This window comes from Tauraco erythrolophus, chromosome 8 (assembly GCF_009769465.1).
Source record: "Tauraco erythrolophus isolate bTauEry1 chromosome 8, bTauEry1.pri, whole genome shotgun sequence".
Taxonomy (NCBI): domain Eukaryota; kingdom Metazoa; phylum Chordata; class Aves; order Musophagiformes; family Musophagidae; genus Tauraco; species Tauraco erythrolophus.
The window spans coordinates 22,861,291-22,875,830 of record NC_141472.1 but is presented as its reverse complement, the minus strand read 5'-3'; the positions used below and the strand labels follow the sequence as shown (position 1 = coordinate 22,875,830).

The following is a 14,540-nucleotide window of genomic DNA, read 5'->3' as shown; positions in this document are numbered from 1 at the left end:
CGTAATACTCATCCACAAGATCCAACAGAAGGTATGCTTACACTTCCATCTTAGAAGCAGGATATGTAATTCTGGGAATTACAATGGTTCAATGTCCAAGTGCAGGCCAGGGATGAGTGGTGTTCCTCAGGGGTCAGTACTGAGGCCAATGCTATTTAACATCTTTGTTGGTGACATGGACAGGGGGATCAAGTGCACCCTCAGCAAGTTTGCAGATGACACCAAGTTGCGTGGTGTTGTGGACACGCTGGAGGGAAGGAATGCCATCCAGAGGGACCTTGACAGGCTTGAGAGATGGGCCTGTGAGAACCTCATGAAGTTCAACAAGGCCAAGTGCAAGGTCCTGCATGTGGGTCGGGGCAATCCCAAGCACAAGTACAGGCTGGGCGGAGAATGGATTGAGAGCAGCCCTGAGGAAAAGGACTTGGGAGTGCCGGTGGATGAGAAGCTCAACATGAGCCGGCAATGTGCAATGGCAGCCCAGAAAGCCAACCGTATCCTGGGCTGTATCCTAAGAAATGTGGCCAGCAGGTCGAGGGAGATGATTCTGCCCCTCTACTCTGCTCATGAGACCCCACCTGGAATACTGCATTCAGCTCTGGAGTCCCCAACACAAGAAGGACATGGAGCTGCTGGAGCGGGTCCAGAGGAGGACCACAAAGATGATCCAAGGGCTGGACCACCTCTGCTATGAAGACAGGCTGGGAGAGTTGGGGCTGTTCAGCCTGGAGAAGAGAAGGCTCCGGAGTGATCTTATTGCAGCCTTCCAGTACTTAAAGGGGGCCTACAGGAAAGCTGGAGAGGGACTTTTTACAAGGGTGTGTAGTGATAGGACAAGGGGTAATGGCTTTAAACTGAAAGAGGGCAGATTTAGATTAGATATAAGGAAGAAATTTTTCACTCAGAAGGTGGTGAGGCACTGGAACAGATTGCCCAGAGAAGCTATAGATGCCCCATCCCTGGAAGTGTTCAAGGCCAGGTTGGATGAGGCTTCGGGCAGCCTGGTGTAGTGGAGGGTTTCCCTGCCCATGGCAGGGGCGTTGGAACTAGATGATCTTTGAGGTCCCTTCCAACCCTAACCATGATTCTAATTAGAATAAGCAAAGTGGGAGCAAAGCCACCTCCCCTCTCCCCCACCCCCAGACTGCTGTGACCATAATCTGCCTCTCTTGACTCTAAAAGGGCATAATAGCCTTCCTTCTCTTCCACCAATCCTCCCAGCTCTATGGCATGACCTTCCTTGCTCAACATACTTCAACACGAACCTCTCACAATTTCCTTACCAAGCCATAGACAGCCGCTCCAACCCCAAGCAGAGGGCTGACTGCAATGATAACCAAGGTCAGTTTCCAACCACTGACAAATCCCAGTAGGAATCCACACACAACTGTGGTTAAGCGCTGGATAAAGATTGCTACTTGATCAGCAATAGCCTCATTAATTTTGTTAACATCGCTGGAAAAAAAAAAAAACAAACACAACAAAAACCAACAGAAGATTGGTGAGCATATCTTTCTATTGTGTTGCACATCTTGACTACATTTGGGTTACCTGCTTTCCCTGGGAGAGGACCCTTCCTCAGCCTTATTCTTTTCACCATCATCCCTTCCAAAGACCCTGGGCTACAGTGAGAAAACGTGGTGCCTTTGAAATGGCAGAAGACTTTTATGCATGAATACTGCAGAGAAGATACTGTCTTCTCCCAGGAAAAGCCATCCTGCCAGCAGACTCATTCACTCACTGGTTCTTACTACTGTGACTCAGCTGATTCACAGGAGGGGGCAGAGACATCCCAGCTGGATGCAGCTATCTGATAGCTGATGTGACAGTCCTCTCATCATGGGGCACTGAGACTATACCATACTGCCTCGCTGAGGGGGCAGGAAAACAGAAGGCTGTAACTCTCTTCTAGTTCCACTTTCCACCACCTCCTGGTTCCTCTCTCTGCAAACCCAGGTAGTCTGTTCTCTAAATGAGAGGAAGAGTGGGAAAACTGAGGGCTACTTTATCACTGTAGACAGTGAGAAAACATGACAGCTCTATCACACGGGCGACAGTGGAGCAGAGGTTCACATCAGTCAACCCCTAGGCAGATGCACAGTTCATTTGTTCTGTCTGATGCATTGCCAACACAGAAAAAATGTCTTAAAGCAAAACAGTCATTATACTTCTGCCACTCTTGGCTACTACCTCACCTCTGAGATTAGAAGAACCGGGAACTCCTGGAATAAATAGGAGTCAGTGATGTCGAGGTTTAAAGTGCAAAGTTGTTAGCTCATTGATATAGCAAGTGAAATTACAGTCCTCAAAAAAATCTAAGAGTGTTGTGTTGAAGAAGATGTTTACATTTCTTCTGGAGAATTTTTTTGCAGTCAGGAAACTTTTTGTTGGCACAGGACAACGTTGTTCAAAAAAACAGGGAACTAAGTGTTGTTATTAGACAAATACATGCTCAGTTCCTACTTTTTGCCAGAGAAATTCTTCACAGCAACATACACTTAACAGCAAGCCTTAAACTCCACTTTTCTCAGGGCTAAATGTTTACCCAGGATAAGAAGGTTTCTCCATCTACCTTAGGTGCCTTTCTAAAGGTAGATGCTTGTACCTTCTTTAGCAGATGAAGCAAGGCTCGCTCTTTTCTCTTAAAAGCCAACAAAAGCAAAGTGTGCCCCTAATGTAATTTTCCATTCTAGGAAGTGAGAGAGGGTTCAAACTCATATTGCCAGCCTCAGGGCAGTGTGCACTGGCACCCAAATTACAGATTTCTCTGAAAGGACTGGGCACAAGAGGAGAAGGAAAGGATAAGACAAAAAACCCCACCCCAAAACCCAACAAAAAATCCCATGCTTACTGACAGGCAAGACACAAAAGGGAAATAATTGAGGTTTAACAGTTGTAGCACTCAGTTCAAAGATGGGGAAGATAATCAGCTTGGTCCCTGCTCCCAGGAACATAGCTGTATGTTATATTAGAAGGTGTTTGTCAAATGCCTTGTTACTGGCACTGTGTTGTGTTTGGAAGAAGTGCAAAATGTTCTCTAGCATGTGTTTTCTAGATTACTTACTCAGAAATTCGGGTGTTCAGTTCTCCTACAGATGTACAGTCAAACCAGCCTATATCCATTCGCATAACTTTCCTGAAATAAGCTTTCCTGATTTTCTGTATCTGACGAGCTGCAGCCATAACCCAAAAGCAGATCTGGGAAGAGCATAATGTGGCTGATAAATTGCAGTAAAAGTCTTTCTACTCCCAACAAATGGGAAAAAAAGCAATTTGGCTAAAATGAGAAAGAGCAACTTGGCCATTGATAAAATTATTAATCAGGTAAAATATATTCTAGCTACACAGACATGATAGTTGGTTTATGTCTTTGATCTTTAAATAATCCAACGATTTTATAAAGCCTCTAGATCAAGCATTTGTCTCAGTTCTGGTAGGCTGGGAGGAAATGCAAGTTACATTACTAGTACTGTTACATGAATGTCATTCAGATACAAATTTTTCCATCTACAGCTGTAATACAGGGATGGCAGCCGTTCTACCTCAGCAAAATTCTGGGAGAGTTTTCAGGAAGGAGAATGACAAGTGATATTTGTGATTATAAAAAGCTTCAAAAGCACTGGGCCCTTTAGCAGATTATGCAGGAATCGTTCAAGCTCACGGCTGATCTCATTAAAAAGAATTGAACCACTACTACAGAATATGTAGGGTGCGGTCCTTCTCCAACACTGGTTTTTCCCTCTGTAATAGCTCTATAATAGAAACACAGGACTCAACGCAGTTGAGATGCCTACTGGGAATCTATATGCCCTTCAGCTGCTATTTTGGGAGGGCATGTGGATTCCACAGTAACCACACTTGAGCAAGTATTTCTTGTGGTGTGAAAGAAGCAGCATGCATCCATCTGACTGGCTAAAACATATCCTTACAAAGGTACGCACGTACAAATCCAAGGAGGTCTCAGATTGCCAGAGCTAACCTGTTTTAGCCAAGAGACTGAGAACTGAAAGCGTCTGCTCTGCCTAAAAGGGCAGCTGACTAAGCAGTTAAAACCCCCATAATTATTATAAACTTAATTATTTAGTGATTTAAGCTTTGAAATCAAAATTGGGAACAAAATACTGACTTGGAGGTATCCTAACACAAGTATGGCACAACCAATTCCTGCATAGTAACCTGCAAACTTGGTCATTTCTTGTTCAATGTCCAGCAGCCTGGAAACAAACAAACAAACAAACAAACAAACAAACAACAAAAAAAAAAGAGTTAGCAATACTGCTTTAAGTTTCTCACAGATTCCTAATCTGGTGTTTCTTCAAGTTAGAGTCATGTCAGCTGGCAAGTCAGCTCGTTTCTCTAGCAAAGGCGTTGTTTCCCAATACTGATGCTATGGCTAGCAATGACTGCTTGGCTTGCTCTGCCTGTTGCCCAGGGGTAGGGTGCTCTGCCACCCTAGAGCAGCCCTACAGTCTCTGAGAAACACCATGAGACCGCATGCTCCAAAACAGCACAGGTGAGAGGGTGTTTCAGGGAAGAGCTGCCCAACAAGTTTTCATTAGATGTTGAATGAGTTTGCTTTGTGTCATTATACCAACTAATAATACTCAGATTTAAACAGTGTTTTCAGGGAGAAATGAGGGCTGTTAAAGTCAATTCAAGTACTACTTTCTACCATAAGCTTGCTAATCTGAAATGATCATTTCTTTTAGCTCAAGTAGGAGTACTAAATTACTCCCAATATCAGTGAAGGGCACTGAGTTGCTGCTGTTGCATTTAGATTACTTTGAAATAGGCATTTCAGGTAGTTATCGGTTATGTTTTTAGACAACTTTTTTAAAACACCCTGCAGACAGCAAATTTTTTTGCATTTATCCAGAATTTGGTACGCTGACATTTTAAGCCGAAAGGGAACGCTATGTGCCTGACCTGATATCTTGCAAAAGACAATAATGGAAACAACTCAGGTTCCTGACACAAATATCAGTACCATTTTTAATGCTTTGATATATCCTGTCTGGTGCGTAGCTGCTGCTTCAGAGGAACAGAGGTCTGTAGCAAATCCTGTATTTTATCTGCCAGCCCCATGTTGGAGGGCTGGCTTGAACAGCCTGGAGCAAATGATTTGGCCCCAGCACCTGCATCTAGGAACGTGAATCACTTCTCACGTGCTCTGAATTTCAGAGACCTTTAGACAAGTAACTTTTAATTCTAATTAAATATCTAATTAAATGTCACTCAGAGATCAGAAAACTCTTGGAATGATACACTGAAAAATGAGCCTTAGGAAAGGTTCGAATTTGGGTTTGACAGGTATCTGTATCTGAATGAATCATCTGGACTCCATTTATTATAGTTAACGGCAAGAAACAGGCTCTCTTACAGGTAACTTCATCTGACCTGCCTTAGACATCTTCCATAAGCTAAGATGAATTGCATCCTAGAAGCACTCGTTTCTCTTCAATGACTAAAGTTTAGCTAACTTGCTCAGAAGTCATCAGCACCTATAGGTACCTAAGTTCTAATCAGAATGAGTAAGACCCGAGCTGACCACCCCTCCCTCCAGATAATATCTCCAGCTCAGAAACAGGACACAGCAGCAAGAACCATGCCACTTTTCTGCCTTATGGATAGAAAACGTAAGGTTTAAAGGCTGAACTGGACCTTCACTAGCAACACATTCTCTGACAAGCCATAATAATAAAGGAAAAGAGACAAATACATCTACTACTTACCCACATCTTACTGTGGCATTCTTTTCATTCTGATGAATTGTACCATTAATCCACACTATGGTGTTATTTACACATGTCTTGCCTGGGTCTTTAAGCTCTTGCATTTCAATGTCATATTCAATAAATGTGTCTGCCATTGCACCAAACACAAGCAACACAGCTGGCTGGGCTGCTCCATGAACAGCAGCACAGAGACTACCAACAGCCATCATTAAAATTTCCATAGATGAAGAAAATCGAAACTAAAGAGACAGGGGAAAAAAAATGGTCTCTGCTGAGAGGCAGCCTTCATGCTGATTGTATGCTGATAAATCATTTATCAGGTGGATCAGATAAAAAATCATTATCTTTAAATTTCAGAATTATCTTCAGAAAGAAGACAAATCTCTCTCTCTAATCTAATCTAATTGCACCTGTAATTACAATCTCATAAATTATTACGAGCTCCCTCATAGTTGACAGCAGAATCTGACCATGTGAATGAATGTATTATAATACAACATTAATAGCTCAATATCATTCCACATTATCATCATTTCAGAAACTAGCTAAAAGATTAAGAATAGTAATCATAATTCATATATATGTCTGCTTTGCAGATTTCCTGTGGGGACAGAGGGAGAGGGAATGGAGGAAAAAGCCTTAGGGCATTATGCAGAGCCTCTGAATAGAGTGAGCCAATTTCTCAAAAGTCTGGGGTGCTGTGGTAGAAAGCCAACAGAATTCAAACCCCTCCGCTTGACAGACATAGCCCTCTGCGTGGACAGGCTGCTCTCTCCACTCAACTGGGAGCTGAGATACTGAGCTAGGCAGAGTACAAGCCACATGGATGTAATTGCACTAGCCTAGTACTACAATCAGGACCATATTAGTTTGGACACATTACAAGCAAATTACCTAGACTACATGCAAAATAGAAGCAATAAAACCTCTTAGCTGCATGCTGCTGGGTTGGACATCTCTCTACTACATTAATTTTAAAATTTAGATGCACTCTATGGGATTCCAAGACTCATCAAAGGCTAGACATACCATACAGTATTGTGCCTTCTCAAGTTTCTATAGTTACCACGTCTTCTAATACCCATGGAGCAGTTACAAGGGAGCTAAATTATGTGCCAAATATCACACAGCAAAATTTGGCAGAAGTAAGAATTAACCAAGATCACCCAGATCTCTGCTGTGCATCTTGCTCTGTTCCCCACATCTACCTGTAGGTTCAATATCATGTGTTTAATAGGCAATTGTGACACAAATATCGATAATCAATACCAAGCTGACAAAATGACAAAGGGTTCCGGCGAATTCCCATTGATTTTAATGGCAGAGTTTCATGCCAAATGGTTTAATTCTGAAAAGTTTGGCTTAGTGACAGCTATTCCCCAAAACAACCATATAGATTATTGTCACTTATTCTGTGGCACAATACACATAAAATATTTATAGCCATTGCTTTCATTACCAGCTGAAAAAATCCAACACGAATACTGCTTTCTTTCTTTTCTGATGACCTTTAAGAAGAGAAAACATAAAATTATAAACTTGTATTTTAGTATATATTTTGATCTATATGTAAAGATAGTACACAGAATTGAACTTAACTCACTTTTCATTTTTCTTCTCTATAAAAGGTTCTTCATATGTATAGAAATTCCTAGTAAAAAGGATAAGATTTTACATTAGTTATTTTATTCTCTTGGTTACTTCTCTGAAATTACATTCTATTTGAGACATTTTGCCCAGAATTTTAAGAGACAAGCTATTTTTTTCAGATTTCTTTGGAACCAGTGATTTGATGGTTTTTTTTAAATTTTAGGCTGGGGCTAGAGTGGAGGTTAGGTTAAAACGATCTAAAGGTTTATTCTTTGTTTCATAAGAAGCTCCTCTAGACACTGTTGATATTATGTAGATTGTGGGTTCTTTGAGGTCAGTTAGAGAAAAGCCTACCATCCAAATTGTTGGCTAGTCCTTCTTTAAGACAGAGAGAGGAGGACCTGTTCTCATTGCCTCTTATATTGCCTGTATGTTCATAATGTCCACAGTGGCAGTAGAATCTCTCATCCTACCACACAGTTTTACCTTCAGTGCTCACACTATGTGTTGCTATTCTGTATGATCAGTTAAAATCTAAAGGACTACTTGCACCTTTATGGATGGGATCCATACTATAGCAAGTAACCATAAGCTGTGTACATTCGGTGATGAATGAGGAGGGATTTTGAATTTGGAAATTTTTTTAAATGAAAAAAATGAACTCAAAATATATTTGCCATGAACAGTTTTCAGAAAACAGATCCTAGAAAGCCTTAAGGAAACTTCATATGTGTAGTAAGTAGGACCATATGTGTGTTACACGTGAAAGTCCAACAGAACTTGGGTTTCAAGATGGGTGCGAGGACCATGGCAGACCCCGAATACTGGGCTGGTGCTCTCTGACAAAGACAAAATTAAGAGACGCTTTTGCTTCCTCATTCTAGGAGTAGTCCTCAGACTGTGTACACTGTGTCAGAAAGAGCTAGCACAAATTACAGCACCCATTAGGATGTCCGTCTGCTACAGAGTTGTCCCAAGATGTGGGAAGATGGAGGCTCTTAACTGCATCCACCTCTCAGATATTATAACTGAAAGTCAAGGTCTCTAAGTCATTTCAGCTTTTACCAATCTAGAATTCTACGTTTAAACATTAATATCTGACCTCAAATGATGCAAGCTAATTCCTTTTATTTTAAAGTCTCACAGTTAAGCCTTAAGAGAAATTAATCAAGATTGATTAAAATTCCTGAAAAATTAATTCCTCAAACTAAAAGCACTGAAGAATTTGAATACCAAAAACATTTTCAGAACAAAGACCATATTTTGCTGCCATTACTTGTTGTTTTTAAAAATTTCTGGGTCTGTTTTGGTCTACCTGTGTCAGTTGTATCAAATAAGGCAGTTCAACTCCTGGCGAACAGCTTTTCATTAAATATCATATATTCTATAAATATGTCAATTTGATCCGATGACATTCATTCCTTTGAATATTCCTAGAAATATTGATTGTTCTGTTTCTGTACATGACTTACTCTGATTTCTTGAAGCTGTTACCTGTTAGGGAAAATAAATGCACAGTCTAGTTAATAATTATTGTTAAAATACATAATCTTCTGTAGACGTGAAAAATAAACCCTAGAACCCCGTGGGACTTGGTCATTCCTGAGTTATAAGCATCTTATTCCCATTGATACATCTGGTCACGGGCACAAACTGACATGGGTCCAAAAATTCCCCAGTAAGTTTATATCAATTTATGCCTCCTTTCTCTTGAAGAAGTAGTCTCAAGTTTTCAATCTTCCAGATGACAAAATGGTTTTTACTGAATGCATCACTCAGGACACTTGCCAAAAGGCAAGTAGTTTTCATTGCAAACTGTTTGCTAGTGTTCAAGTAGTTCTCTTCGACACTGTCTCATCAAGGAATACTGCTCTACTAGCAGTCTATCCATGCTCCCTGAAAGGAGGAGGGGTAGCTCTTCACTCTTGCCTTCAAACAACTCAGAGACTGCAAAATAGTAGGAACAAAAGAGTCTGGTAAAATAGCTTTCTGGGTCAATTTAGAGATCTGATCAATTTAGAGAGCAAAATAAGCATTCTTTGAAGATGAAGAAACCCTAATCTATGAATTTGAAGAGGGAAATAAGAGTATATAAAGGCTATTCAAGGGTGTGACGAACTGCAGGCCAGCTCTTGTGAGCCCGCAGTTTTTATGTAGGAGGAGAATTTGGAATGACGTTACCTATGGTTAACTTGGAAGAAAGAAACAGATGAGTAACTGTTCAGACTGCTATAATTTACAAAATAGAAAAGGAAGACAGAACATAATTTTTATTGAAAAGAAAAGAATGTAGGGAAGATGAATGAATTTATTAACTCTAAAGAAAAAAGCTACAGTAATCTTTGAATGCTCAGAAAAAAATGAAAGAGGAATTAAGTCATTTAAGAACGAAATTTTCCAATTTGAAAAAAGCACAGAATCAAGGAAAAGCTGAAGAACATTGCCAAGAATTTGAGTTTTTACTGGCATTGTGAGAACACAGTAAAAGTTAAGCCTGAGGAAATCTGATTCTTGATTCAAGTGATGAAAAATTGTACTCAAAAGGCTCTCAATTAAAGCTGGCTCTTAACCACATCTACAGATATGGTGTTCAAGGAGGGCTAATTCTTACTGACATGCACAAAAGGTGGTCATTGAAACAAACCTCACTGGAGATTACAGAGCAGAAGAGATCAATCAGCAGAATGCCAGAAGGGTTTTAAAGCAATGATGTTTGCTTTGGGAAAGGTGCTCTAGCAATTCAACAAACTGATCACTACATTAAGCAGAAAACACAGTGCATTTCCAAAGAAACTGAGAAACCAGAGGCAAACCCATTTGAATAGGCCAAAAAAAACCTCAACTTAGAAAAGAGGAATAGCTTTGGTCCCAATAGAAAGGCTTTTGCCAAAATCCTACAAGTAAAAGTGACAAGTACGTAAGACAAACTAGCAGACAAAAAAGAACCCCTCAAACTAGCTAGATAAATCTGGGCAATCTGGAAGAAGTTCTAAGTGGCTGGAAGAGAGGAACAGTTTTCTGTCTCAGAAGTAGAAGGACATGCCCCTCTGCCTATTCACTCCCTTTCTCATTGTTCCTCCCCCCTCTCCACCAGTATTACAGTCCACAATGCCCCACACATTAAAACTGCCTTCAGTTAGCAGCCTAAGTGAGAAGTTTTAAAAACAAAACAAAACACAGCAGTGAAGGGGAGTGGGGAGATCTGTACTGCTTCAGCATGCAGGTGGCTGCTCATTCCAGCAGGGTGCAGAGCAGCGTGCTGGAGCAGCAATGTACTGGGGAGAGAACAGACTTTCAGAAATGTTCACATTGGTTTCTTTCACAGTCATGGAGCTGAGGTTGCTGCTGCTGTGTTGCAGACTTTAAAATCAGCTACAGAATCTAGCATGCCAACTTTAATTTTAAGAACACAACCAAGTTATTTGGAGAATAATTTCCTACACTATCTTCTTATCAGCTATAATAATAGATTGGAAGTTCCTAACAAAAACAGGCCTTTGAATCTGTTGAATAAGAGATTATCTAGTGTAGGAGAATAATCTCAGTCAAGTGAAGGAGATTTGATGAGGATGATTAAAGCCAAAGGAATTATCTGGCTAACACAGAAAGACAGAAGGTGGGAAGATAACACATTCTACATGTGAAGCTCTTGTTCAATTTCTAATGTCAGACCAAAGAAAGCACATGTACTGTCTTCTAATGGAACAGCTGCTTTTCATTTGCAGGTATCAGTCAGTCTCTACAAAGATAACCACAATCAAGGCTTAGTCCAAGCTCGGACTGGATACTCCAAATGTGTTCAAACTGTACTGTTATGCCCACAGTCCTATAAGACATCCTATTACAGATAAAGATTGGAAAGAAATCCCGAACAATGAAGGATACTAGATTTGAAATACAGACTTAGCATCAATCAGCAACTACTAAGTTTTAAAAATAACAGACATCACAGATCAACTTATAGCTGGGATACTCTGCTGCTAGATACCAAGGAGAGAGGCTTGAAGAGGGCTCTGATTAAAAATCAGTCATAAAGGATGAAAAAGTTTGATTATTTTCTGAAATTTCATTATATACATGGTCACATGAAGAATTTTGAGGCATGCCACAAGTACCTTACAAAAGGCAGATGTGTGGTTCCCATGGGACAAAAGAGGCTGAGGCTGGACTGCCTTAAACCTGAGCTGCTGTCTAGGTAAGGGAAAAAAATTCACTGTGACTCAGTCTGGTGTGGTTTGCTTTGATTTCTTTTCGTTGGTGAAAAATAGTTTCAAGAGAGAGGGACGGTCTTTCAACATGAGTCTCCAGTTTTCTGGAGGTAATATTTCATAAAGTATTTCAAGTGAAATAAAACTGCATAGTCTATCACTATCCAGCTCAATTGTTATAACAATACATCTAATGAATTAAAAAAAAAAAAACCAAACACAAAAAAAACACAAGATAAAAAAGCATCCCTCCTCCTCAAGCTGTGTTTTGTTCAGAGCTGACTTGAGAGCACTTATGTGATGAAGCAGGTGAAATTAAGAGTTTGTAAATCTCTGTAAGGCCCATGTTTAGTACATGGGCTATTTTGTGCATGGTCTGCAGCATTTCATTGGGTTCTAGGAGAATGTTTTTAATGAAAGCTTAAATGCTTCCAGGATTAGGCCACAGCTGTCAGGGAATTTGAAAATACAAAATGCATGTATGCTTAGGGAATGTGGTGATATCTGAGTGCTGGAATCCTATTCTGAACCCTTTTTCCTCTACATAAGGTGCATGTACATTGTATTGCATTGCAATTTATCTTTCATTATGTGCACTGTTTTGCTTTCCTTTGTACCTTACATTCAGTATAAAAATTTAACACCCCTCTCTCTGTCTGATTTTCTCAAGTCTTTTAAACAGAACTCAAAATATTTAGAAATTTCTTTTCATGTTTCTCCTTGACTTTTGTTGCACTTGGATTGGCAAAACAGAAAAGTGCTCATTACAAGGGAAAAATAGAAGAAAAGAGGAAAAGCTTTGATGAGAAGGAATGCATATATTCACACAGAAATAGCTCATAAGAATTCTGCCTAATACAACTACAGACACATGTGTTTGTTGAAAGCACCTCTAGAAACTATGGAAGACAACTTTTTGGTTTTTTCCCCAGTAAAGGCCCTTTACTTGTACACTAAAGTGCTGAGTATAAAAACCTGGGTACATACCGTGAAGTTGCAGGCTGATAAGTAAAGACTATTCATGAATAGGGATTGTTCTACGTAGTTCTTACAGAAAAATTGTTTTGCAGGCAGCATACCCATAACAGCAGGTACCACATAACTTTATATTTGTTCCACAGACGATTTGCTTTGTATTCTGTAGTCTATTTGCTCCACTTAGGCCACTCACCACCTGTTTTACAGGGTTTATAAAATAAGGACCTGACTAAAGAATAAGCTTCTTACATTTGCCATCCAAGTCAAAAGCATAGTTATCCTTTCCCAGAATCTTGATGCTACGCAGAACAACAGGGTCAGACATGATGATTAGTTACTTAAATCAGAAGTCCTGAAGAGAGGGGGAAAAAAAAAAAAAGAGTATCAGCATACATTTGTCTGTGAACATAGGACAATATTACATTAAACTCCTGCTCACCTCAGTTTTGCCCTCATTATACCACTGATTACAGCACAAGTTATGACAGCATAGATGTCCCAGAGAGAGTGCAACTGCAGAGTGGTAGAACCCCTGGGAGAGGCATGCCCAGCTCACCCTGCAGCACTTTTCCCCAGGTGCCACCTTGGGTGCCAAAACTGGCCCTACCAGCAGATTTTGCCTCACCAAAGTGCCTCTTTAACAAAAAAGTGTTAACTTTGTCTCCTTAGTTCTTCTCATGTACGCTGTCTGCTTGGCATATCAGTGCGACGAGTTAGGAATAAGCCCGCCCAGAGGAGCAGGGCAGGCCTGGCATCCGAGGTGGCACCTGGGGAAAAGTGCTGCGGACACCCTTCCAAAACACGGCCTTTCATCACCGGTCACCTCACCCACACCTTTGTTAATGTAATGTACCCCAAAGCATAGCCACAAAACCTTACTCCAGTCACTAAACATCAACATTTGTGTGTTTATACTTCTGTATAAACCTCTCACAACCTCTCATTTTAAGCATATCACAACGCATTCAGATATCAAAGCTTTAACATCTTTTGCCCAAATAACACAAGTCTTCTGTGTAAAAGACACCTTTCCACAGATGGTGTTACACCTCCTGACTCCCCAGCCAGCTGAGTTTTTACCAGTTTAGCCCTCTGAAGGAACCTCTTCTTCTCTGTTAATAGTACTAAAACTGCCCAAACCCTCCCTATTGGCAGCAGCTGTGCGATGAGCCACAGCTGGGCAGCTCCGCACCAGCGGGACGGGCGGAGAAGCAGCTCGGCTCTGAAACTGCCAGAGGGTGAAGGAAGTATACTCATTCCTAGATCCAAATGGAGCAACGTGACAGGAGCCAGTCCAGTGGTTCAGGATGCATACGTGACTTTTAACAATTTCACTTCCCATAAAGTCCCAGCCTTTCATTTTTGGTAATTTTCCCTCCAAACTGGCTTTCAAGAGCTGCTGACTCCCAAACAAACCCTTCTCTTTTTTATCCTCTTCTGGATTTCATGTGTGCCTCTCTTGGCACATCACTGGGTTAGGCTGGAAAGGCCAAAGTCTCTTGATTAATTCTAAGCATCCAAGGCTAAGTTCAATTATTCTTATGTCATTTTAACTGATGTTTATCAAAGACACCTGAAGAACTCCCCAGGCAATTAGTGCTTCACTATCCTTATTGCCAAAATACTTGTTTCCTAATGTCTAAACTGAATCTAATCTGTCATATTTTAAACTTCTTACTTTTTGTGCAATCTGTGAAGGATATGGAACAGAATAATTCTTTTCCACTTTGTAAAGTAGGCTGTATTTATTTGAATAACACTAGAAAGTCTCCCTCTTCAGACGAAGAAAGCAACTCATTCAATTGTCCTTGTTAGGGTGTATTTCCTAAACCTTTGGTAATTTCCACTGGCTTCCTCTGCATTCTAGCACGTCTTTCTTGAAGCGATGACTGCATAACAGCACCACAGCACCAGTTTTACTAACACTGAGCAAAGGAGAAGGATTATTTCATGTTTCACGGATTGTATTCCTGTTTATGCAACCCAGTATGACATTTGGTTTTTTAACATAAGTATCACATTGTGGATT

The 14,540-nt window shown here is 40.5% G+C and overlaps 1 protein-coding gene across 1 annotated transcript in view; it reads right to left on the bottom strand.

Annotated features, from left to right (window-relative positions):
* Positions 1–12,836, bottom strand: part of ABCB11 (ATP binding cassette subfamily B member 11) — a 45,197-nt gene extending 32,361 nt beyond the window's left edge. Inside the window, exons 1-8 of the mRNA XM_086615979.1 lie at positions 12,761–12,836; positions 8,798–8,819; positions 7,339–7,386; positions 7,195–7,243; positions 5,733–5,974; positions 4,127–4,214; positions 3,065–3,198; positions 1,284–1,455 (exon numbers count right to left, since the gene is read on the bottom strand). Coding sequence (XP_086472105.1) covers positions 1,284–1,455; positions 3,065–3,198; positions 4,127–4,214; positions 5,733–5,974; positions 7,195–7,243; positions 7,339–7,386; positions 8,798–8,819; positions 12,761–12,836 — 831 coding nt within the window. The remainder of the gene's footprint in view (positions 1–1,283; positions 1,456–3,064; positions 3,199–4,126; positions 4,215–5,732; positions 5,975–7,194; positions 7,244–7,338; positions 7,387–8,797; positions 8,820–12,760) is intronic.
* Between the last annotated feature and the right edge of the window lie 1,704 nt (positions 12,837–14,540).